The sequence below is a fragment of the Elephas maximus genome, chromosome 17 (assembly GCF_024166365.1).
Source record: "Elephas maximus indicus isolate mEleMax1 chromosome 17, mEleMax1 primary haplotype, whole genome shotgun sequence".
NCBI lineage: Eukaryota > Metazoa > Chordata > Mammalia > Proboscidea > Elephantidae > Elephas > Elephas maximus.
This window is the reverse complement of record NC_064835.1, coordinates 67,973,334-67,997,041: the sequence shown is the minus strand read 5'-3', so window position 1 is coordinate 67,997,041 and position 23,708 is coordinate 67,973,334. Positions and strand designations below refer to the sequence as shown.

General features: G+C 41.4%; 1 protein-coding gene across 1 annotated transcript in view; it reads left to right on the top strand.

Moving 5' to 3' along the window:
- Positions 1-12,879: 12,879 nt before the first annotated feature.
- PLEK (pleckstrin) overlaps positions 12,880-23,708 on the top strand; it is a 33,488-nt gene continuing 22,659 nt past the window's right edge. The window contains exon 1 of the mRNA XM_049856420.1: positions 12,880-13,026. Coding sequence (XP_049712377.1) covers positions 12,985-13,026 — 42 coding nt within the window. The 5' untranslated portion in view covers positions 12,880-12,984. The remainder of the gene's footprint in view (positions 13,027-23,708) is intronic.

Here is a 23,708-nt window from a genome sequence, read left to right as displayed (position 1 = left end):
GCTGACAAACCATGGTTATTCAAACTTGGATATTTGGTAGACATTTTCTTAAAAATAAATAATGTGAGTCTGTCAGTTCAGGAAAAATAATTGACAATCTTAGGTTGTCAATGAAATTCAAGCTTTGAAGTGAAAATTAGAATTTTGGAAAATTTGTATTTGATTCCATGATCTTGATAGCTTCTTAGTCAGTTCTTAAAGACTATTTTGATGAAATTGGTGCTGATATTAAAAAACATGATTTTCTAAAAATATTGTGGAATAAACTGCCAGCATTTGGAAGATCTGTATAACTTGGTGAACCAATATTTTTGAATGATCAATGTGCGACGCTACAGATTATGCAGGGATAAGAGATCCACTCAAAGTGGAAAGTAGACCAATAATTTTAATAAAGGAGAGTACCAAAAGTTTATTGATACAGCATTAAGTTCCACATTACACTAAACTTTAAGATATTTGTCGAGTTTTGGTGTAGCTTGCAAGAAGAATGTTGTTTTTAGGTGCTGTCGAGTTGGTTCTGACTTGTAGTGATCCTATGTACAACAGAATGAAACACTGCCCAGTCCTGCACCATCCTCACAACCTTTGTTATACTTGATTCCAAGGTTGTAGTTACTGTGTCAATCCATTTTGTTGAGGGTCTTTCACTTTTTCACTTACTCTCTTCTTTATCAAACATGATGTCTTTCTCTAGGGACTTATCCCTCTTCATAACATGTCCAAAATATATGAGACAAAGTCTCGCCATCCTTGCTTCTGCAAGTGTTGCAAGAAGAATGCTGTTGTTAGGTGCCGTTGAGTTGGTTACAACTCATAGCGACCCTATGCACAACAGAACGAAACACTGCCCCATCCTCACAATCTTTGTTATACTTGATTCCATGGTTCCAGCCACTGTGACAATCCATTTCGTTGAGAGTTTTCCTCTTTTTCGTTGATGCTCTACCTCACCAAACATGACTAGTCCCCCTGATAACATGTCCAAAGTACGTGAGACAAAGCCTTGCCATCCTCGCTTCTAAGGAGCTTATGTCTTCCAAGACAGATTTGTTCTGTCTTCTGGCAGTCCATGGTATATTCAATATTCTTCACGAACACCATAATTTCAAAGGCATCAATTCTTCTTCGGTCTTCCTTATTCATTGTCCAGCTTTCACATGCATATGAGGCGTTTGAAAATACCATGGTTTGGGTCAGGTACATCTTAGTCTTCAGGTGACATCTTTGCTTTTTAACTCTTTAAAGAGGTCTTTTGCAGAAGATTTGCCCAATGCAATGTGTTGTTTAATTTCTTGACTGCTGCTTTCATGGGTGTTGATTGTAGATCCAAGTAAAATAAAATCCTTGACAACGTCAAGACTTTCTCCATTTATCACGATGTTGCTTATTGTGAGGATTTTTGTTTTCTTTACGTTGAGGTGTAATCCATATTGAATGCTGCAGTCGTTGATCTTCTTTAGTAAGTGCTTCAAGTCCTCTTCACTTTCAGCATGCAAAGTTGTGTCACCTGCATAGCGAAGGCTATTAATGAGTCTTCCTCCAATTCTGATGCTGCATTCTTCTTCATATAGTCCAGCTTCTCTGATTATTTGCTCAGCATACAGGTTGAATAAGTATGGTGAAAAGATACAACCCTGATGCGCACCTTTCCTGACCTTAGATCACACAGTATCCCCTTGCTCTGTTTGAACGATTGCCTCTTAACCTACATACAGATTCCTCAAGAGCGCAATCAAGCATTCTGGAATTCCATTCCTTCACAATATTATCCATAATTTGTTATGATCTACACAGCTGAATGCCTTTGCTTAGTCAATATAACACAGATAAACATCTTTTTGGTATTCTCTGCTTTCAGTCAGGATCCATTTGACATCAGCAATGATATCCCTTGTTCCACGTTGTCTTCTGAATCTGGCTTGAATTTCTGGCAGTTTTCTGTTGATGTACAGCTACAACTGCTTTTGAATGATCTTCAGCAAAATTTTACTTGAGTGTGATATTAATGATATTGTTCAATAATTTCTGCATTTGTTGCATCACCTTTCTTTGAAATAGACGTAAATACGGATCTCTTCCAGTTGGTTAGCCAGGTAGCTGTCTTCCAAATTTCTTGGCATAGACGTGTAAGCACTTCCAGTGCTACATCTGTTTGTTTAAACATCTCAATTGGTATTCCTTCAATTCTTGGAGAATTGTTTTTTGCCAATATCTTCAGTGCAGCTTGGACTTTTTCCTTCAATATTATCAGTTCTTAATCAAATGCTACCTCCTAAAATGACTGAACGTCAACCAATTCTTTCTGGTACAGTGACTCTGCGCATTCCTTCCATCTTATTTTAATGCTTCCTGTGTCATTCAGTATTTCACTCATAGAATCCTTCACTATTGCAACTCGAGGCTTGAATTTTTTGTTCAGTTCTTTCAGCTTGAGAAATGTCAAGTGTGTTCTTTCCTTTTAGTTTTTTAACTTCAGGTCTTTGTATATGTCATTACAATACTTTGTCTTCTCGAGCCGCCCTTTGCAATTTTTTGTTTAGCTCTTTTACTGCATAGTTTTTTCTTGCTTTAGCTACTTGATGTTCCAGAGTAAAAAAAAAAAAAAATCAAGTTGTCTAAAAGAGCTATTAAAATACTGCCCCTATATCCAACTCCTTATCTGTGTGAGGTCATATTTTCTTCACCTACTACCACAATATAGCACAACAGAAACAGGTACAAGAATCCGGTTGTGTTTTATTAAGCTTGACATTCAAGAGATTTGAAAAAATGGAACATAATGTCATTCTTACCACTAAGTTTTTTAAAAACAAAACTTTTTTTTCATAAGATATGTTATTTATGTTAACGTGTAATGGGGTTATTATCATTATTTTAAAATGAACTAGTAAATATTTTTATAAATTTCTCAGTTTAAATTTCTAATATGGTAAGTGTCAATAAACAGAGCCCATATAAACCAAAGCTCTTTGGGGCCCTCAATAATTGTTGAGAGTGTAAATATTTCTGAGACTAAAATGTTTGAGAATTGCTGCTCTGTAAAATGAATCTGCCTTCAACTGGAGCAGGGGTGGAGGTGTCATTGGGCTGTGCTGGCTGGGAGAGTGGGGTGCACCTTTTGCACAAACAGACACTCCCCAAATATTGTTCCCCACAGCCCACACCCTGGGCTTCTCACTGATGTCCCTTACTACAGATCGTTAGCGTTATTTTGATTCATTTCTTGGTTGGTTCATATAATTCATCAAGACCTTTTTCTTTTCCCTCAAAAAGATATATATGTGTGTATAATTTCCAAGTTCTTAAATGCATGGATATGTCCTTTTGAACCTTTTTACATAAATAGTAATTGGCTATGAGTTTGGGGAGATTTTGTAGCTAGTTTTCTGATTCATCAGTTTGATTTTCTGCAACTCCCATCTGCTGATCTTTTGAACTATTGAACTTGTAATCACATGTTCAACTAGACTTTTCTTACTATCTTGGGGTTTTTCAGAGGCTCCAAGACCAGAAAGGAACTAACCAGTGGCTGTGGAGTTGATTCTGACTCATAGGGGTCTCAGGTGTGTTAGAGTAGAACTGTGCTCCATAGGAGTTTCAATGGCTGATTTTTCTAACGTAGGTTGCCAGGCCTTACTTCCGAGGTACCTCTGGTTGGACTCAAACCTCCAAACTTTCGGTTAGCAGCCAAGTGTATTAGCCTTTTGTACCACCCAACTGAGTAGGGTTCTAGATCAGGAGTTGGCACACTATCTGTAAAGAGCCAGCTAGTAAATATTTTAGGCTTTGCAGGTTGTGTGATCTCTGTTACAGCTACTCACCTCTGTCTTTGTAGTGGGATAGGAACCACAGGCAAAATGGAAATGAGTGACCATGGCTGTATTTCAACAACACTGTACTTAGGGCACTGAAGTTTGAATTTCATATAATTTTTACATATCACAAAATATTATTCTTCTGATTAAGACAAATGTTTAAAATGGAAAACCATTCTTAGCTTGTGGGCCTTACCAAAATAGGTGACACTCAGGATGTGGCCTGACGGTTGTAGTTTGATGAGCTCTATGCTAGACCATTCATGTCGGATTTGCAGAAGAGGTCAACAGGCTCTACAAGCATTAGCCAAATGCCCACTTCCTGCCTATGTATTGAGCCTGAAGAGGTAGAAGAGAATATCTTCAGAGAGGGATCGGCGTGCTATTCTCTCCACCCCTATCTCCCTCTGAGGGCATGCTCCGTTCAACCCAGGTCAAGTGAGAGAAGCTTCAAGGGGACTCTCAGAGACCTGAAAGGTTTCAGGAAGGGAGGACATGAACAGAGTCACTCCCCCCACCCAGAAGGCAGGGGCTGGGCTGCACTGGAACAAAGCTGCACTCCCACTGCCCGGGGGCCCAGGAATGTGGTTTCTGGGGACAGATGCAGACCCTTGATCCTTGCTCAAGAGGACTATCAGGAGGGGTAAAGGGATCCCTAATAGAGAAAATTTGCTGGAACTTCAGAGGCTGAGATGGGAATGATGAGCAAACAGCCAGAGCAGGGGACCTTGTAGATATACAGGGAATTGTCATCATTGTCTCTGATGGAGTAATTAGGACACACACCCCAGGGGAAAGGAACCGGTAGTGGTGCATCTGCCATGCAGGGGCGTCAATGCCAGATGGGAACTATTTCAGCCAGTCAAGACCAGATCCAGGGCTGACTGTGAGGAGGCTACTGGCCTGGGGCAGCTTGGTGAATGGGGCTGATTCCACCTGAAAGTGGGTTGCACTGTAGGGCATTTTCCGTGGATTCTTAGGTTATCGTGAAAGGCAGATATTTTCAAATTAAGTGTTAATGATGTTTAGAAAAGAGGAATAAGGCACAGTGTCTAAAAGACTACACTTCCTGCCCTCCCAAGCATGGGAACTAAAGCATCTGTCCCAGATGTTCTACCCAAAGGACAGGTCTGATGATGTATTTTTCACCATATTGAGTCCCTGGGAGATGCAAATGGCTAACATAATCACTGTTAACTGAAAGGTTGGTGGTTTGAGTCCACCTAGGGTCACCTTGAAAGAAAGACCTGGTGATCCACTTCCAAAAATCAGCCACTGAAAACCCTGTAGACCACAGACAGACCTACTCTGAAGCACACCAGTAGTCATGAGTTGAATTGACTTGATGGCAACTGGCTTTTTGGTTTGGACCTTCCCCCAAAGACCTTAGAGAGATCATAAAACCAGAGCTAGCGAATAGGACTGGAGAGGGAGCTAAAACAGAGAGAGGAGGCTGATCACAATACTCCCCACCCACTTCAGGTTTCAAATTGGGGTAGTGGAAAAGCTGAACGTTGAAAAAAATATTTAGGATGGTTTTCATTACATTGGACTAGAGTTATGTGGTTATTAAACTGATTTGGACTTTTTTTTTGAGCTAAGAGTTATTGCCACCACTTGTCAGTTTGCTGTGCTATGGTGGCTTGTATGTTGCTGTGATGCTGAAAGCTATGCCAAAGGTATTTCAAATATCAGCAGGTCACCCACGGTCAACAGGTTTCAGCTGAGCTTCCAGACTAAGACAGGCTAGGAAGAAGGACCGGGTGATCTACGCCTAAAAAATTGGCCAGGTGAAAACCTTGTGAACAGCAGCAGAACTTTGTCTGATACAGCGCTGGAAGATGAGCCCCTCAGGTTGGAAGTCACTCAGAACATGACTGGGAAGAGCTGCCTCCCCCAAGTAGTGTTGACCTTAATGACATGGATGGAATAAAGCTTTTGGGACCGACATTTGCTGATGTGGCGTGAATCAGAAGGCTCAGAAGAAACAGTTGCAAACATCCACTAATAACCAGAATATGGAATGTATGAAGTATGAATCTAGGAAACTCGAAAGGCCTCAAAAATGAAATGGAATGTATAGAGATCAGTATCCTAGGCATTTGTGAGCCGAAATGGACTGGTATTGGCCATTTTGAATCAGACAATCATATGGCCTACTATGCTGGGTATGACAACTTGAAGGGGAATGGCGTTGCATTCATCATCAAAAAGAACATTTCATATACCTACAAGGAAGATCAGTTAATATGACTATTATTCAAATTTACACACTAACCACTAATGCCAATGATGAAGAAATTGAAGATTTTTACCAACTTCTTAAGTCTGAAATTGATCAAACATGAAATCAAGGTGCATTGATAATTATTGGTGATTAGAATGTGAAAGTTGGAAATAAAGAAAAAGGACCAGTAGTTGGAAAATATGGCCTTGGTGATAGAAATGACTCAGGAGATAGTATGATAGAATTTTGCAAGGCCAACGACTTATTCATTGCAAATGCCTTTTTTCAACAGCACAAACAGTAATTATATATGTGGATCTCACCAGATGGAATACTTGGGAATCAAATTGACTACATCTGTGGAAAGAGATGATGGAGAAGCTCAATATCATCTGTTGGACCAAGGCCAGGGCCCAATTGCAGAACAGATCATGAACTGCTCATATACAAGTGCAAGTTAAAGCTGAAGAAAATTAAAACAAGTCCACGAAAGCCAAAGTACAACCTTGAGTATATTCTACCTAAATTTAGAGACCATCTCAAGAATAGATTTGATGCATTGAATTCTAGCAACAGAAAACCTGACGAGTTGTGGGATAACATTAAGGGTGTCACACATGAAGAAAGCAAAAGGTCACTAAAACAGACAAGAAAGAAAGACCAAAATGGATGTCTGAAGAGGCTGTGAAACTTTCTCTAAACTTAGAGGAGCTACAGCAAGTGGCAGAAATGAAGATTTCAAAGGACAGCTTGAGAAGACAAAGTATTATTATGAAATGTGCAAAGACCTGGAGTTAGAAAACCAAAAGGGAAGAACAAGCTGGGCATTTCTCGAGCTGAAAGAACTGAAGGAAAATTCAAGCCCCAAATTGCAATATTGAAGGATTCTATGGGCAAATATTGAATGATGCAAGAAGCGTCAAAAGAAGATAGAAGGAATACATAGAGTCAATGTACCAAAAAGAATTGGTTGAAGTTCAATCATTTCATGAGGTAGCATTTGATCAAGAATCAATGGTATTGAAGGGAGAAATCCAAGCTGGACTGAAAGCACTGGTGAAAAACAAGGCTCCAGGGATTGAGGGAATACCAATTGAGACGTTTCAACAAATGGATGCAATGCTGGAAGTGCTCATTCGTCTATGCCGAGAAATTTGGAAGACAGCTACCTGGCCATTCGACTGGAAGAGATACATGTTGTGTCCATTCTAAAGAAAGGTGACCCAACAGAATGTGGAAATTGTCGAACAATATCATTAATATCACATGCAAGTAAAATTTTGCTAAAGAGAATTTAAAAGTGGTACAACAGTACATCAACAGGGGACTGTCAGAAATTCAAGCTGGATTCAGAAGAGACTGGGAAGAAGGGATATCATTGCTGATGTCAGATGGATCTGGCTGAAAGCACAGAATACCAGAAAGATGTTTACCTGTGTTTTATTGACTATGCGAAGACATTCAACTGTGTGGATCATAACAAATTATGGATAACATTGCGAAGAATGGGAATTTAAGAACACTTAATTGTGCTCGTGCTCATGCCAATCCTGTACATAGAACAAGAGGCAGTTATCCAAACAGAACAAGGGGATACTACATGGTTTAAAATCAGGAAAGGTGTGTGTCCGAGTTGTATCCATTTACCATACTTGAAGAAAAAAAAAATTCAGTCCGTACTCTGAGCAAATTATCTGAGAAGGTGAACTACATGGAGAAGAAGGCTTCATCAGGATTAGAGGAAGACTCGTTAACAACCTGCACTACGCAGATGACACAAACTTGCTTGCTAAAAGCGAGAGACTTGAAGTACTTACTGATGAAGATCAATACTACAACCTTCAGTATAGATTACGCCTTAACATAAAGAAAACAAAAATCTTCACAATTGGACCAACAACAGGATAAATGGAGAAAATATTGACGTTGTCAAGGTTTTCATTTTATTTCGATCACAATCAATGCCCATGGAAAAAGCAGTTGAGAAATCAAAGGACATGTTGCATTGTATAAATCTGCTGCAAAAAAACCTCTTTAAAGTGTTAAAAAGCAATAATGTCACCTTAAGGACTAAGGTGTGCCTGACCCAAGCCATGGTATTTTCAATCACCTCATATGCATGCGAAAGGTGGACAATGAATAGGGAATATGAAAAAAAAATTGATGCCTCTGAATTATGGCCTTAGCAAAGTATGTTGAATATACCATGCACTGCTGGAAGAATGAACAAATCTGTCTCGGAAAAAGTACAGTCAGAATGCTCCTCAGAAGTGAAGATGGCAAGACTTCATCTCGCTTGCTTTGGACATGTTATCAGAAGGGACTGATCCCTGGAGAAGGACATCATTCTTGGTAAAGAGAGGTCAACGAAAAAGAGAAAGACCCTCAATGAGATGGACTGACACAGTGGCTGCAACAATGGGCTCAAACATAGCCATGATTATGAGGATGGCACAGGACCGGACAATGTTTCCTTCTCATATACATAAGGCTGCTATGAATCGGAACCGACTTGATGGCATCAAACAACAACAACAACAAAGAAAATGTTGGAAGAGGTTCTAATTATCTGATCTGGGAATAGAGTCTGAAGAGCAGAAGAGCATTTGATCAAAGTCTGGTAAGAGAAGATAAAACCCAAAACCCACTGCCGTCGAGTCGATTCTGACTCATAGCGACCCTATAGGACAGAGTAGAACTGCCCCATAGAGTTTCCAAGGAGTGCCTGGCGGATTCAAACTGCCGACTTCTTGGTTAGCAGCTGTAGCACTTAACCACCACGCCACCAGGGTTTCCAAGAGAAGATAAGGAAGTTCTAAATGATGGCATTAATGCACATTTCCCACTACTGACCACTAGGTGTTGCTAACCAGGCGTGATGACCTATGACAGGGGAGGAAAGAGAGGAGATGCAACCCCCAAAAGGTTCATCAGTTGTAATGCTCAGCTGATTCTCAAATTTGGGGACCTCCTTGGTAGCAAGACATTTTTACCTCTGCACCTAGTCTAGGACCTGGCACATAGTAAGCAGTCAATACATATTTCATGAAATGAATTATTTAGAATGCAGACAGTGCTTTTACACTGAGTTGTTAGTTGCCATAGAATTGGGTCTGACCCATGGCGTCCTGTAAAACAAAACAAAACAAAACAAAAACCTGTTGCCGGTCTAGTCGATCCCAACTCATAGTGACCCTATAGGGCACAGTAGAACTGCCTCATAGGGTTTTCAAGGAGCAGCTGGTGGATTCCAGCTGCTGACCTTTTGATTAGCAGCTGAGCTCTTAACCCCTGAGCCATCATGGTCCCAGGGCGTCCTGTAGGCATCCAAAAAACATGACATCTCTGAGTAAGAATCCTTCAAGCCTTCTGGTCATACTAGGGTGAAAAGAAAAAAAAATCCAAATTAAAAGTGACTTGGTCAATTTACCTAAAGGAGATAAATTTAGCCAGGAAATCAGTCTTGGTCAACTTCTACTGGTAACTCTATGAACTGTTTCTGTTACTTATACAAACATAGACATAGCAAAATACTTGTCTGAATGTAGACATGGAAAATTATCCCTTTAATTATTTTCATCTTGCTCAAGCACCATCACATGTTGATTGCCTCCACTGATTTTGCAGTATTTTCCAATAATTTGTAGCCAGCTTTGGTGCAATAAGAAACTGATGTCCAGCAATCTGTAATTTTATATAATCTATATTAGCACAGGAGCCCTGGTGGTACAGTGGTTAAAGCGATCGACTGCTAACTGAAAGCCAGCAGCACTACACCACCAGTGGCCCCACAGGAGAAAGATGTGGCAGTCTGCTTCCATAGAGATTTGCAGCCTTGGAAACCCTATGGGGTCACTATGGATCAGAATGGACTTGATGGCAGTGGGTTTTTTTGTTTTGGTATATTAGCAGAAGGTCCCTGGGTGGTGCAAATGGTTTGTGCTTAACTGCTAACCTAAAGGGTGGTGGTTTGAACCCACCCAGCAGCACTGTGGAAGAGAGGCCTGGCGATCTGCTTCTGTAAAGATTACGGCCAAGAAAACCCTATGTAGAAGTTTTACAAGGGTAAAGTTTAACATGGGGTTACCGCGAATTGGAATTGACTTGATGGCAATGGGTTTGATTTGGTTTTATATTAGGACAAAATAAAAGGTGAAAAACAGAGGGTAATGACTGCTGAGTAGATAGATAGCTGGAAGGAAGGAGGAGAGTAAATCAGGAGGCTCTCAGAAAACCCCCCAAACAGGGCTCTGTAAACTTCCTGCCAAGTCAGGTAACTTAAGTGGACATCTGTTGTTTTGCCTACTGAAGGACCTTCCATCTTCTCCTGTTAACAGCACCTTGCTTTCACTTGGGGGAATACCCCTCCCGTATTGAGCACTGACCTGATGGGGTTGTCAGTTCAGGTGCCCCCTTCACATGCCTGAGATGTACACAATGAGCCAAGCTAGGTCAATGAGACCTCCATCCCTGGAAACTGCTGTAAAACTTGAGAACCACTGGAATTCTTCCATCTTGGTGTCTCAAAGAGACTGTCCACTAATTCTTTCTATCTGTGACTCCACATCTGCCCTGGTTTCTGTCTAGGTTCCGGAGACCTGAATCTTTGATTTCCCTTGAAGTCTGTGAGCCACTCATACTCTATCAGTAAACTTCTTTTTGCCTATATTAGCCAGAGTTGGTTTCTGTTGCTTGCATCCAAAGAATCCTGACTGGTATAATGAGGAAAACAGAAGTCAAAACTCTAGTCCTACAATTACTTTTGTAATCTCTGTTGAATTTAACAGCATTGAAAAGGATCAGCCCTATGGCAATGGAGACTTGCCTTGAAGATGAGGAAAAACGAACATTTATGGACAGTTACTGTATATCAGACATGCTTCTAAGCACATGTATTATCTTATTTAATCTTCAGAATCTCTCATGAGATAGGTATTATTATGATTAAATATTGGTGAGTAGCGTCTGAGGTCTTAAAGCTTGTGAGCAGCCATCTAAGATACTCTACTGGTCTCACCCTGTCAGGAGCAAGGGAGAATGGAGAAAACCAAAGACACAAGGGAAAGATTAATCCGAATGACTGATGGTCCACAAGTTCCACAGCCTTCAGCAGACTGAGTCCAGCACAACTAGGCGCCGCCCGGCTACCACCACCAACTGCTCTGACAGGGGTCACAATAGAGGGTCCCGGACAGAACTAGAGAAAAATGTAGAACAAAATTCTAACTCACAAAAAATAACCAGACTTACTGGTCTGAGAGATTGGAGAAACTGGGAGAGTATGGCCCCTGGATACTCTTTTAACTTAGTACTGAAGTCACTCCTAAAGTTCACCTTTCAGCCAAACACTAGACAGGCCCATAAAACAAAACAAGACTAAATGGGCACACCAGCTCAGGGGCAAGGATAAGAAGGCAGGAGAGGACAAGAAAGCTGGTAACTGGGAACCCAAGGCAGGGAGAAGAGTGTTGGCATGTCGTGGGGTTGGCAACTAATGTCACAAAACAATAAGTGTATTAATTATTAATGAGAAACTAGTTTGCTCTGTAAACCTTCATCTAAAGTACAAAAAAAAAAAAAACACATTGCCAAAAAAAAAAAAAAAAAAAGAATGCTCCAATAACCTGTCTGTTTTCACATAGCCAGAGTAACATTTCTCATAGTTTGTTCTGTAGAATGCTGGTTTTTCAGAATGATAATAGGAATTGTTTTAAAAAGAATTCTGTGTTCAAATACATTTGGGAAACGCAGGATTAAATCACAACAGGACTGTCTGCTGTCGTAATTCTGAGAAGATGAATCTCTAATTTGTTAACGTGTAAGGGGAATCCCCAAGATAGGACCGTAACGTATAGTTTCTTAAACATGTTTGAATACGGACTTCTTTTTATAGGTACTGTGTGGGATTAGCGTTCTCTGAGACATAGGGCTCTCCCACCCAATGAGAGGCAGCAGCACCCTGGTGAGGTCACTCGCTGTTCCTCTGGTTCCTGCTGGGTGACCCTGAGACAAGTGTTTTTTTTTTTTTCTCTGAAACTGTAGTTTTTTTTTCCTCTGAACCTGTAGCTTTCTTAAGGTAAAAAAACCCAAAACCAAACCCACTGCCTTCAAGTAGATTCTGACTCATAGCGACCCCATAGGACAGAGTTGAGCTGCCCCTAAGAGTTTCCAAGGAGCACCTGGTGGATTTGAGCTGCCAACCACTTGGTTAGCAGCTGTAGCACTTAACCACTACACCGCAAGGGTTTCCTTTCTTAAGATAGGGATGATAATATACTTCTTCCTTCTAGGTTTCTTGTGAGGACTAAATTTAATGATATAGGCTGAAGAACACCTATGCCTATCTATGCCTGTCTGTGCCTATCTATGCCTGTCTGTGCCTATCTATGCCTGTCTGTGCCTATCTGTGCCTGTCTGTGCCTATCTATGCCTGTCTATGCGTGGCATAGACAAGGCATTCACTTCATAGTAGCTACTTTTGTTATGCTAACCAGAAGGTTCTGAACTTCTTGGCATTTCTATTAAGCATTTCTAGAATCTAAAGAAAAATTCCTATGTAGGACAGTTTCTACCAATGAGGCCTCATTGTTCACCTTCCTCTCACTTTCTTTTCCCCCTCTTTGAAAGGATGGTTTTCTTTCTGGTAATCAAATTTTACCTCAGACAAATCTTGAACCTGAGTTCATCTTTGGCTGTACTTAGTACACTTCCAACATTAGCAAAGAACGGGCTGTTTAGCTGCTCTGCAGTTCCTTATTCTAATCCTCCACCCCAGTGAGAAGAACAGGATGTGATCATGTGATCATTAGCACAGGGGAAATTGTGAAAGGGGCCTTGCTCTAGAAAAGGCAACACACAGTCACCTTGCTTCTCTGAGGTGGGGGAGCTCTGAGAGGACGTGTCTGAGAGTGTTCTCCTCTGTCTGCCCGTCCATCCGACATGGAACCAAAGCGGATCAGGGAGGGCTACCTTGTGAAGAGGGTAAGTCAAAGTGCCCACTGGCAAGGATACAACAGAAGTCTGGGTAGGGGAGGGTTAGTGTCCAGTGTTGCACTCCCTACCCACTTGTTTTGGGAATATTTAATGCTGAACCTACTGGGTTGAAATAGGAGAGCACCATAGTATGTAGAACGTTCGGGGTGGTGAGGGGGTGGTGGTTGTGCAATACATGTTTTACTGCGTTCTGTTTCTTAGAGATGAACGGATCCAACTCGGACCTCAGTGCAGAGCTTCCTCTGTGGGCCTGAGAATTCCAGACTATAAGGCCTGGAAGGTGGTGGCCTAAGGGAACTGCCATTCTTTTCCAGGGCCACAGAGTTCTGTCTGAAGACTGCTCTCTGTTGAGTTTACTTAGCCTATTCCCTTTGTATTTAAATTCCCCCCTTCCTTTTTTTTTTTTTTTTTGTTGGTGGTGGGGAGGAGAGGAATGGGGAAAGAAGAAAGCTTAGAGATGAGTTGACATAATGATACAATAATTACAGTTTATTTTTTTGGCAATCTTAAAATCGGTGCATAAAAAACTGTATCTTTTTTTTTTTTTTTCCATTGGGCTGAAATCTCTTCACTCACAACTCTTAGTGAGTTTGTACAACAGGCCGTTAAGGTGGAAAGATGCCCCTTTTTAAAGCTTAGAAAATAGAGACACAAGTTGACTCAAGAATGCTTAGTGTCACGGGTGAGGCACCCCAGAGAGCTGAATTTGTTAGTGCTTTTGATCTTTATTTGGATGCTGGGTGTATGTCCAAGTCATTGTGAAACTCCCCACAGTGGAGAGTTCACACACAGGGCTTGCTTGGCATCCTGTGGGCCACACCTTTATAACAAGTACGCTCACGCTGACCTCAGCACTCTCGGGGGTCAGAGAACGGCATTCAGCACATTCGATCCAGGCACCCAGCACTGTAATCGAACCAGCACCCGAGGTGGCTGCATTTCACATTGTAGTCTGAAATGTTCTACTTACCAAGGGTTAAACAGCACGCATTGTTGCCTGATTATGTCTTGATCTAAAGCTGGAAGGGACCGTAGATTGTCTGGCTTAATCCCCTCATTTTATACAATAGTACACTGAGACCCCAAGGCTCCGTGATTGCTCAAAATCAGAGTCGGGTCTACTTGGTTCTGAGCTCTGTCTGGTACCCCAGGGTCTTTTGAAGAGAAAATTTAATCTAAGTTACCAAAATTTAAAAAATCTATTGCCATCAATTCCAACTCATAGCGACCCTATAGGACAGAGTAGAGTTGCCTCATTGGATTTCGAAGGCTCTAATCTTTATGGGAGCAGGCTGCCACATCTTTTCTCCCACGGAGCGGCTGTTCGGTTCCAGCTGCCCACCTTTTGGTTAGCAGCCAAGTGCATAAGGACTGCACCACCAGGGCTCCTTAATCTAGGGTTTATAATATATCTGATGTGAGAGTTATGAGTAGATGCTGGAGAATAAACGAGCCCTCAGCCGGTATTCTCTCTAGTTGGCCGTATTTTGAAACATCCTTTGGGAAAAAACACACCACAGAGGTGTATGTGCATGTCTTATGATCAGCACCAATTCTGTAAGAACAAATACTAGTAATTAATGTCGACTTATTCCTTCCCTCATCGCTTGGGCTAGTATCCTGAGAAAGGAAGGTGGATGGAGATTTTTTCTGCAAGGTGATTTTTCTTTTTATAATTAAAAATGCCTTGCAGTGAAACCTTGCTTTTATTCGGTTTGTGTGTCCATTGTTGTGGCTGTTGTTAGCTGCAATTGTGTCGTCAGCCCCTGATTCACGCACAACCAGACCAGACCTTTGTGACCCATAAGGATTTCACTGGCTGATTTTCAGAAGTAGAGCACCAGCTATTTTTTCCTGGTCTCTCTTAGTCTGCAAGCCTGCTGAAACCTGTTCAGCATCACAGCAACACGCAAGACTGCACCAACAGACAAGTGGTAGCTAAGCTTGAGGTGCACTGGTCAGGAACTGAAGCCAGGTCTTCTGCACGGAGGATTAGAATTTTACCATTGAAGCACAACTGCCTTCTATACTCATATTTTAAACTCCTAAAATTAGGAAAAGGAAACCTGGTTGCACAGTGGTTAAGCACTCAGCTGTTAACCAACATGTTGGCTGTTGGAACTCATCAGCTGCTCTGCGGGAGAAAGATGAGGCAGTCTGCTTCCGTAAAGATTACAGCCTCGGAAACCCTATGGGGCAGTTCTACTCTGTCCTGTAGGGTCACTCTGAGTTGGAATCAACTCGACGACAATGGGTTAAGTTACAAAAAGTACAGAAGAATAAATCTCTAATAAGTGAGGCTGCTTCACTAGAAAATGGGTATAACAGAGTCAGAGTTGTCTAGCCAAAGGGCTTAAATTTATAAATTGTTTTTAATCAATGGGTGTAATCTTAATCCTATTATGGCCTGTAAAAGCCAATCTAGAAAATGTTCCTAGAAAAAAATAATAGTAAAATTTCATATCAATAGTTCCACAATTTACATCTTCCATATTTTTCATGTCTACAATTTATATTTTCCATAATTTTTGCATCTATCTCTGGGACCTTTGAGCGTTCTTTGTTGCAATGTATTAAGATTCTCTGATTAGCCATTCTAAAGAAATGCTTGGTTTAGAAATAGTCCCTTCAGCTGCCATAGAGCTAAAACTGAAGACAGAATTTCCCACATAAGGTACTAAAGTCCTTAACTTCTTTAGATGTTAATTTCTTTAAATTACCTCATATCTGTGGATTAACATTTTTTTTACATCAGGAACCAAACCAAAGCCATTGCCCTTGAGTCAACTCCAACTCATAGTGACCCTATAGGACAGAGTAGAACTGCCCCATAGAGTTTCCAAGGAGCACCTGGTGGATTTGAACTGCTGCCCTCTTGGTTGGCAGCTGTAGCACTTAACCATTACACCACCAGGGTTTCCAGCACATAGTAAGTGTTACATAAATGATAGTGATTACTGTAATGTTAGTGATCAGTGTACAGTTCAGTAGATAGGGGATCCCATCCTAGGTGCTAATGGTGCTACGTACTGGTTCTGGGGTTGGTTGCAAGATAACAGTGAAGAGCCCTGATCATCTTTCTCTGATAAGGCTGTTAGATGTCTCAATTAGGGTTGCGGATGTTAAAGCATGACAAGCAAGACTATAGGAATCTCTCTCCATTCAAGAGACTATGCTGCTTAAGATACCTGGGTTGGCAAGAAGAGTATCTTTCTTCTTATGTCTTACTTTATGAGCAATAATTTCATTGGAGCTAAGATTTTTGGGTGGAAAGAATGCAGTATTAGAAAACACTCTTGCAGGGCTTTTATCAAGTCAGAAATCTTGGGGTTAGCAGGTCAAGGGCAATGACTAGAGAATATTTCTGCTTTTCTTTTGTGCTGGATAGCTCTCCCCATTTGGCAGTTCAGGTCTCCTCCTTTGCCTCCTGACTTAGGTCTTTAAATAGAGATGAGAGATAGGAGGAGGGAAACACGTGACTGTATCATTTTGCAGCTGTCTCTAAATGACACCCAGATTTCCTTGCCTCACAGTCTTGTCACTTTTGACTTAAAGAGCAATGACAACTTGAAAGATAGGAACCTTAGGGGGCGGTGAGTTTATGAGCACGAGGTAGGAACAACGCAGAAAAGGAAGGTGAGGATAGTTGCACAACTCAAAAAATGTCATCCGTGTCACGTGTGGAAACTGTTGGATTCGTGTATGTTTTGCTGTGTATGTCATCAACAACAACAAAATAAACAAAATATAGCAAAAAAAAAAGAGTATTGCAAGCCTCCCCTATAGCAGCTAACTGCTGCATGAACACAATCTCCTTCACTCCCGACCACCCTGTGAGACATATCCTTATCCCCATCTTACAGATGAGAAATCTGAGGCTCAGAGATGGTAAGACTTGCCCACGGTCGAACATCTGATAAGAGCACCACCCGGGATTCAAAGCCAGGCTTGCCAGACGGTAAAACCTGTGCTGGTCTCATTGATCCCGGTGCCACACTCGGAAAGGCAGTTTGAAGCAAGCCAGCAACGGGGGGTTCGGATGAACTCACCAGAGCCAGAGTGGGGCCTGGGCAAACTGTATGATGGGTGAAAGGAGGTTTAGTAATCCCTCTTCCTTGTACCTCTGATATCTCTGATACAGGGTTATTTTCTCCCCCAATAAACATATTTCTGAGTCCTTGAAAACACTACTGAATTGCGTATGTTCACACCCATAACTTAAAAAAGAGGAACAGGTTATATCCAACAAATAGCCTGTAGCTGTTAGGTGCTGTTGAGTCCCTTCCGACTCCTAGTGACCTCATGTGACAGAGTAGAACTGTACCAAGTCCTGTCCCAAACCAACCTTACTTATAGAGGTTTCTGGGGGACAAACTGTTGTTTTCATGACAACCAACTCAGCATGCAATTTGCTGAGCAGGACTGATGACCCAAACTGTGCTCAGGGATTTGGGTGGGCTGTAAGGTGGGTAGAAAGCACAGGGATCAAGTTGGCGGGGAACAGAAGGACATGGAACCTGGGCAGGAAAGAAAAGGGTTGCAGAAGACTGGCATGTGGTAGAGGGGAAAAGCCTGGAGAAAAAGAAAGCAGGAGAGCCTGCGGCCCCAGCCCAGGGATTCTCTCATAAAGCTACCACACTGAGCGTCCAGGATCTGTCTCTGTGTGGTTCTCGTTAGAAAGTCTTGTCATTTTGTACTCGATGCCGTGAAACAACCCCCAACTGTTTGCATCCTGTTGATTCCTCAGCATCATAATGACTAAACACATGTGGTGCTTACCCTGTGGCAGGAATAGTCCTAAGCATTTAATGCATTCATGCATTTAATACTCACCAAGCCCCAAAACCCATTGCCATCAAGTCGATTCTGACTCATAGTGACCCTGTAGGACAGAGTAGAACTGCCCCATAGAGTTTCTAAAGAGTAGCTGGTGGATTCGAACTGCCGACCTTTTGGTTAGCAGCCGTAGCTCTTAACCACTACACCACTAGGGTTTCCTTAATACTCACAGCAACCCTAAAAAGTGGCACAATTATTATCCACATGCTACAGAGGAGGAAATGGAGGTGCAGAGAGGCAAAGAGCCTTGCCTAAGGTCACACAGCTAGTAAGTGGCAGAGCTGGATTGGAAGCCAGGCATGACCCTGTGTCACACAGAACCATGCCTAACCATTTCATCTGGGCCCCCACGGGCTCATATTGTAGCGATTTTCTTTTCCAAAGCACTGTTGCTGTAATGGGTGGTATCCAGAAGAATCTCAGGCAAGAATGACTCCACAGTATTGCTAACAAACTTGTGTAATCTTATCTATCTACATTGTCACCATTTTTTGAGCACTTACTACAAGGTAGCCACTGTGCTGAGAGCTTTAAGTATATTACCTTGTTTAATCTTTACAGCAACCATGGGAGGTAGATGCTTTGTTATTTCCATTGTACAGGCAAGAAGAATTATGTTTGGAAAAATTAAATAACTTGCCTAAGGCCACACAGTTTAGAAGAGGCAAAGCCGAGACTTGAATTTAAATCCCTAAGACTCCAGAAATCATGCTGTTAAGCACTCTATGCCGTTTCTGGTAGCTTACCTAAAAATGCTTTTATTGAGAAATTGTCCAAATTGGAAGAGTTTACTTATTTAAAAATTATACTAATGAGTAGACTAGTCACCTTGATGGCGCCCTGGTGATGTAGTGGTTAAGAGTTCAGGCTGCTAACCAAACGTTTGGCAGTTCATATCCACCAGCCACTCCTTGGAAACACTATGGGGCAGTCCTACTCTGTCATATATGTCACTGTGAGTTGGGATCGACTTGATGGCATACCACGACAATAACAACAACAGTTACCTTGACTTCAAAGAATGAAAAAAACAAACCGATTGCTATCAAGTTGATTCCAACTCATGGTGACTCCGTGTGTGTCAGAATAGACCTGTGCTCCGTAGGGTTTTCAGCGGCTGGTTTTTCAGAAGTAGATTGTCAGGCTTTGCTTTTAATGTGCCTCTGAGTGAACTTGAACTCCTACCTAACCTTTCAGTTAGCAGCTGAGTGCTTAACCATAGGCACAGAATAATCACTTGTTTGTGATGTTATATAAGTGATTTCATGCATCAGGTGGGAACACTGGGCGATGTGATCTATGATGTAGCAGAAATAAGGGCTTAACTCACTGCAACAGCAACTTAGAATAACATGCACCGTGTGTGGGAGAGAAGGTGAAGGTAACTCACAGTTCTGCTTTAGTTAGAAACGTTGATTGTAATGCAGTTTTCCTTTGAATTTCAGCCATACCTCAGTGTCTGAAAAGAGAAGTTTGAGGGAAAGGGGAAGTTAAAGGAGGTGCCTTCACTCTCTGGGAAGTGTCTGGGAGGGGCTCTAAAATTAAATACACAATTGCCCCAACCCTTGGGGGTCACTTGTGATTTCTTTCAGTGAAGTTGGGCTTACACAGGAAGTTATGCCCCAATTTGTGGCTTCTTCACACTAAAGTAAACCAAGTCACACCCTCCCCTGTTAGACTGTGAGCTGCTCGAGGCCAGAGACTGGGCCTTGCTCATTTTTTCTCCCTGACACTCAGGTCAGTGTCTGACACAGAAGAGCTGCTCCATCATTATTTTTTAAATGAACTCATCTGAAAGAAAGACATTTACCTAAAATACTGATAGAAACTGGGGACTCAGGCCTCCACATTCTTTAATCATTAAAAGCATTAAGGAATTTCCAGTGGTGCCTTCATTTTTAAATGGTCCTGTTAAATGTGTTTTTAAGATTTAGTTTTTGGCTTGCAGTTGAGGTCCAAGCGTTGGCAGGGGCATCTGGAAATAGGAGAAATCTAAAAGGAAAGTAGGGTCAGCCTATTTTTTTTAGGGGGAGGGATTTTTGTTGTTGTTAGCTGCAATGAAGGTGGCCCCTGGCTCAGGGCGAGCCAATGCGTAACGGAATGAAACGTTGTCTGGTCCTGTATCATCCCCGTGACTGGTTGCGGATTGGACCATTGCCATCCATAGGGTTTTCACTGGGGACAAGTAGATCACCAGGCCCTTCTTCCTAGTCTGCCTTAGTCTGGAAGCTCTGCTGAAAACACCATAGCAACATAGATGTGTAGACTCTTAGGGTTGGTAGAGAGGTTGAGTCTTTCAATAAGTATTTAACTTTCCATTTGTGGCCTGCATTTTTTTTCACTAATCATTATTCACCAAGTAATCTTGAATACCTCTCATGTCAGGGAATTCTCTAATTTAATTTTCTCCCTTAAATCATGCAGAAAATGGTTTTCCTGAACCCTCTGCCTAATGGGACTTCACAAACCATCTACGACAGCTTTTCACATACTTACAGACAGGTCTCACCTTCTCTGCCTGTCCCTTTTGCGGTTAAAACCCAGCCAGTTCCTTCAACAATTCCCCAGGAGAGATGATGTTTCATCCCAGTCATTGATATCCAAGGATGAGTGCTCCGTCCTTGTCACTCTCTTTGGAATGGGCTCCAGTTTATCTGCAGCATTGAGGGTCCCTGACCTCAGTGTAGCTCCCAGGTGCAGATGATAAACACAGAATTACCAGGAATGGGTAGTATTTATTGAAGGCTTACTATGTACCAGATATTGCCTTAAGCAATTTACATGGCTTGTTCTATGTAATCCACAACAACCCTGAGAAGTAGGTACTGTCATTATCCCCATTTACCCATGTAGAAAATGAAGTTTAAAGGGTTGCGCAAGGTCACGTTGCCAGAAAGTGGCAGAGTTTTGAGCCTGGGTCATTGGCCTCCAGAGCCCATAGTCTTTAACTATTGACCATGCTGTTTGAAGTTAGAATATCACTTTCCTCACTTCAGACCTTACGTTTCTATTTATAAGGCCTTCAGTGACTTTTTTTTTAACAACCCACATCAAACTGCTGACTCATAGAGCTTCTTTCTCCACCCCATATGCCCTAAATCTTCGCCAATACAATTTATGTCTTAAAAAAAGAAAAAAAGCCCTAAATCTTCGCCAATACAATTTATGTCTTAAAAAAAGAAAAAAGTTATCAAAGAAAAAGGTTTCTATCTTATTTTTATTTTAATCTGTGTTTCTTTGCTGCTGAGGCAGTACATTTTAATGTTCATTGGGCACGTGTATTTTTTCTTTGGAGAATCACTTGCTCATATGGCTTGCCCATTTTAAAAAGTGGGAGAGTTTGTATATATATTTTTAATTGATCGTCAAGAATCGAGTTTTTAAAAAACGTATTAAGGATATTAAACTTTAATCATATGATAATACATTGTAAATATCCTCCCATTTTCATTTGCTTTTTAGTTTTCACACTTTTTTTTTTTTTTAATGTGCGGAAGTTCAACTTTTTTGTGCATTCTAATATCTTGCCCTTTATAAGCTCTTCTTTGGGTGTCATGCAGTGTCAGACTCTGGTGCACCAAGGTATGTCAGTCCCATGGTGGTCAACAGTTATTCACCGGGAATCTTTAAACCTGACTCAGCTTCTAAAACCCTCTCATTGTGGACTTGGTGATTGTATAAGTTTTGGTCCATGACAGGAAAAAACAGACATTTGTGTATATATATATATATATACATAAAAAAATATATATATATAAAATTTCCATTAAGGTGAAATAACTAAATGGCCTCAAGAAATCGATTCAGGCTCCAGGATTATTTGGCTTGTAGGTGATGGCATCTGAGGGGGAAAGGAAAGAGCATAAAATAGGGAGTCTGGAGACCTGGATTCTAGTTCCACTTCTGCATTAACTGGTCAGGTGTCTCAGGCTAAGACGTTTCGCTGGGCCTCCCCTTTCTTCTGTTTGAGGAGGGTGTTCGCAGATGATCCTAACTTCCTTTCTAGCTTGGGCAGTCTATAATTGAACTTCCAGGTTTGCTCTTGGGTAAGTGACAAGAGGGAAGGGGTTAGAAAGGGAGAGATAAATATAGGGGTAGCTGAAGGGATGTGCTGACAGGTTACCCCTGCAGCAATGGCTGAGAAGAGAGAGAAATCACCCATAATTCCATAGCCTTAACCAACCTGAGATAGGAGCCCCGGTGGCGCAGTAGTTAAGTGCTTGGCTGCTAAGTGAAATGTTGCAGGTTTGAACCCACGAGCCACTGCTGGGGAAAAAGGTGCGATAGTCTTCTCCCATAAAGATTTATGGCCCTGGAAACCCTATGAGGCAGTTCTACTCTATCCTATAGTGTGGCTGTGAGTTGGAATTGACTCAACGGTAAGGGGTTTACTGGTAACCTAACCTGAAGGAGCCCTGGTGTTGTGAGCCTGGAGGTGTAATGGTTAAGCACTCCACTGTTAACTAAAAGATTAGCAGTTTGAACCTACCAGGCACTCTGAGAAAGAAAAGACCTGACTATCGGATCGTGCAAAGGTTACACCCCAGAAAACCCTATAGATCAGCTCTATTCTGTCATGTAGGGCTGCTGTAAGTTGGCATGGACTCAACAGCACACAACAACCACCTAACCCGACCACTACCAAGCCTGGAAGAAATTTTAAGCTTTATAAATGGTCTGATTTCTCTTGTTCTACAGAGTCACAGTCCCCTCAATGTGCATGATGTCCTGAATCCCAAATGAAGCACAGCTCTCTGAATTAGCCGGCAAAGCCCCTAAGGCTATATTTGAATTAGAAAAGCAGGAACTCCTTTTGGACAGTTGGCTCCACAGTAGCTTTATATGACTTGTCTACATGAGGATGGCAGTGTTGGCTGACCTCAACCAGTCCATCCCAATTCTGAGGCTAAAAGCCTTGAGTGACTGTGGCAGTTATTAATCCTAGATATGCCTGAGGTAGAATAGTAAATTTTAGATTTGAAAGGTATTTGAAAGTAGCCATCCAATCCAACTTCCTACTCCCAGCTTATGTGGCTATGTTTTTCTTTTTCTCATATTCAAGTACTTTAATTTTTTATTAATGTTTTGTTTATGCATTTCTCTAAAAGCTTATCCCAAATTTTAATATAGAGTAGTGTCGTTCATTTACTTATTAAAATGTCCCAATTATTTTGAAAAACTTCAAGCCCACAGAAAAATAGAAAAAAAAAGGTTGGACTACCCGTGTACCCTTTACCTAGTTTCATCAATTGTTGACTCTTGACTGCATTCGCCTTCTCTATCTCTGTCTCTGTGTTTCTATGCAGATATATATATATATATATATACTGTTATGCTGAATTTAAGAATAAATTGCAGACATCATACTACTTCATTCTCAAATACTCCAGCATATATCTCTTCTAAGAACAAGGACGTTCTCCTGTATAATCACAATGGCATGATCATACCCAAGAAGTTTAACAGAGATACAATACTATCATCTAATAAATGCTTTATATTCAAATTTTCCCAGAATATTGTGCATAGCTGATTTTTCTTTTTTAATCCACAATTCAATCAAGGACCATGCATTGCACAAATATGCTGTTTTTCAAGTTAGCAAATGAAAGAAGAAAATTAGGTGGAATAGTTTCCTTCTATAGAAGCAATGGAAACCCTGGTGGCATAGTGGTAAATAGGTATGGCTGCTAACCAAAAGGTCGGCAGTTCAAATCCACCAGGCACTTCTTGGAAATCCTACGGGGCAGTTCTACTCTGTCCTATAGGGTCGCAATGAGTTGGAATCGACTTGATGGCAACGGGTTTAGTGTTTTGGTTTTATAGAAGCA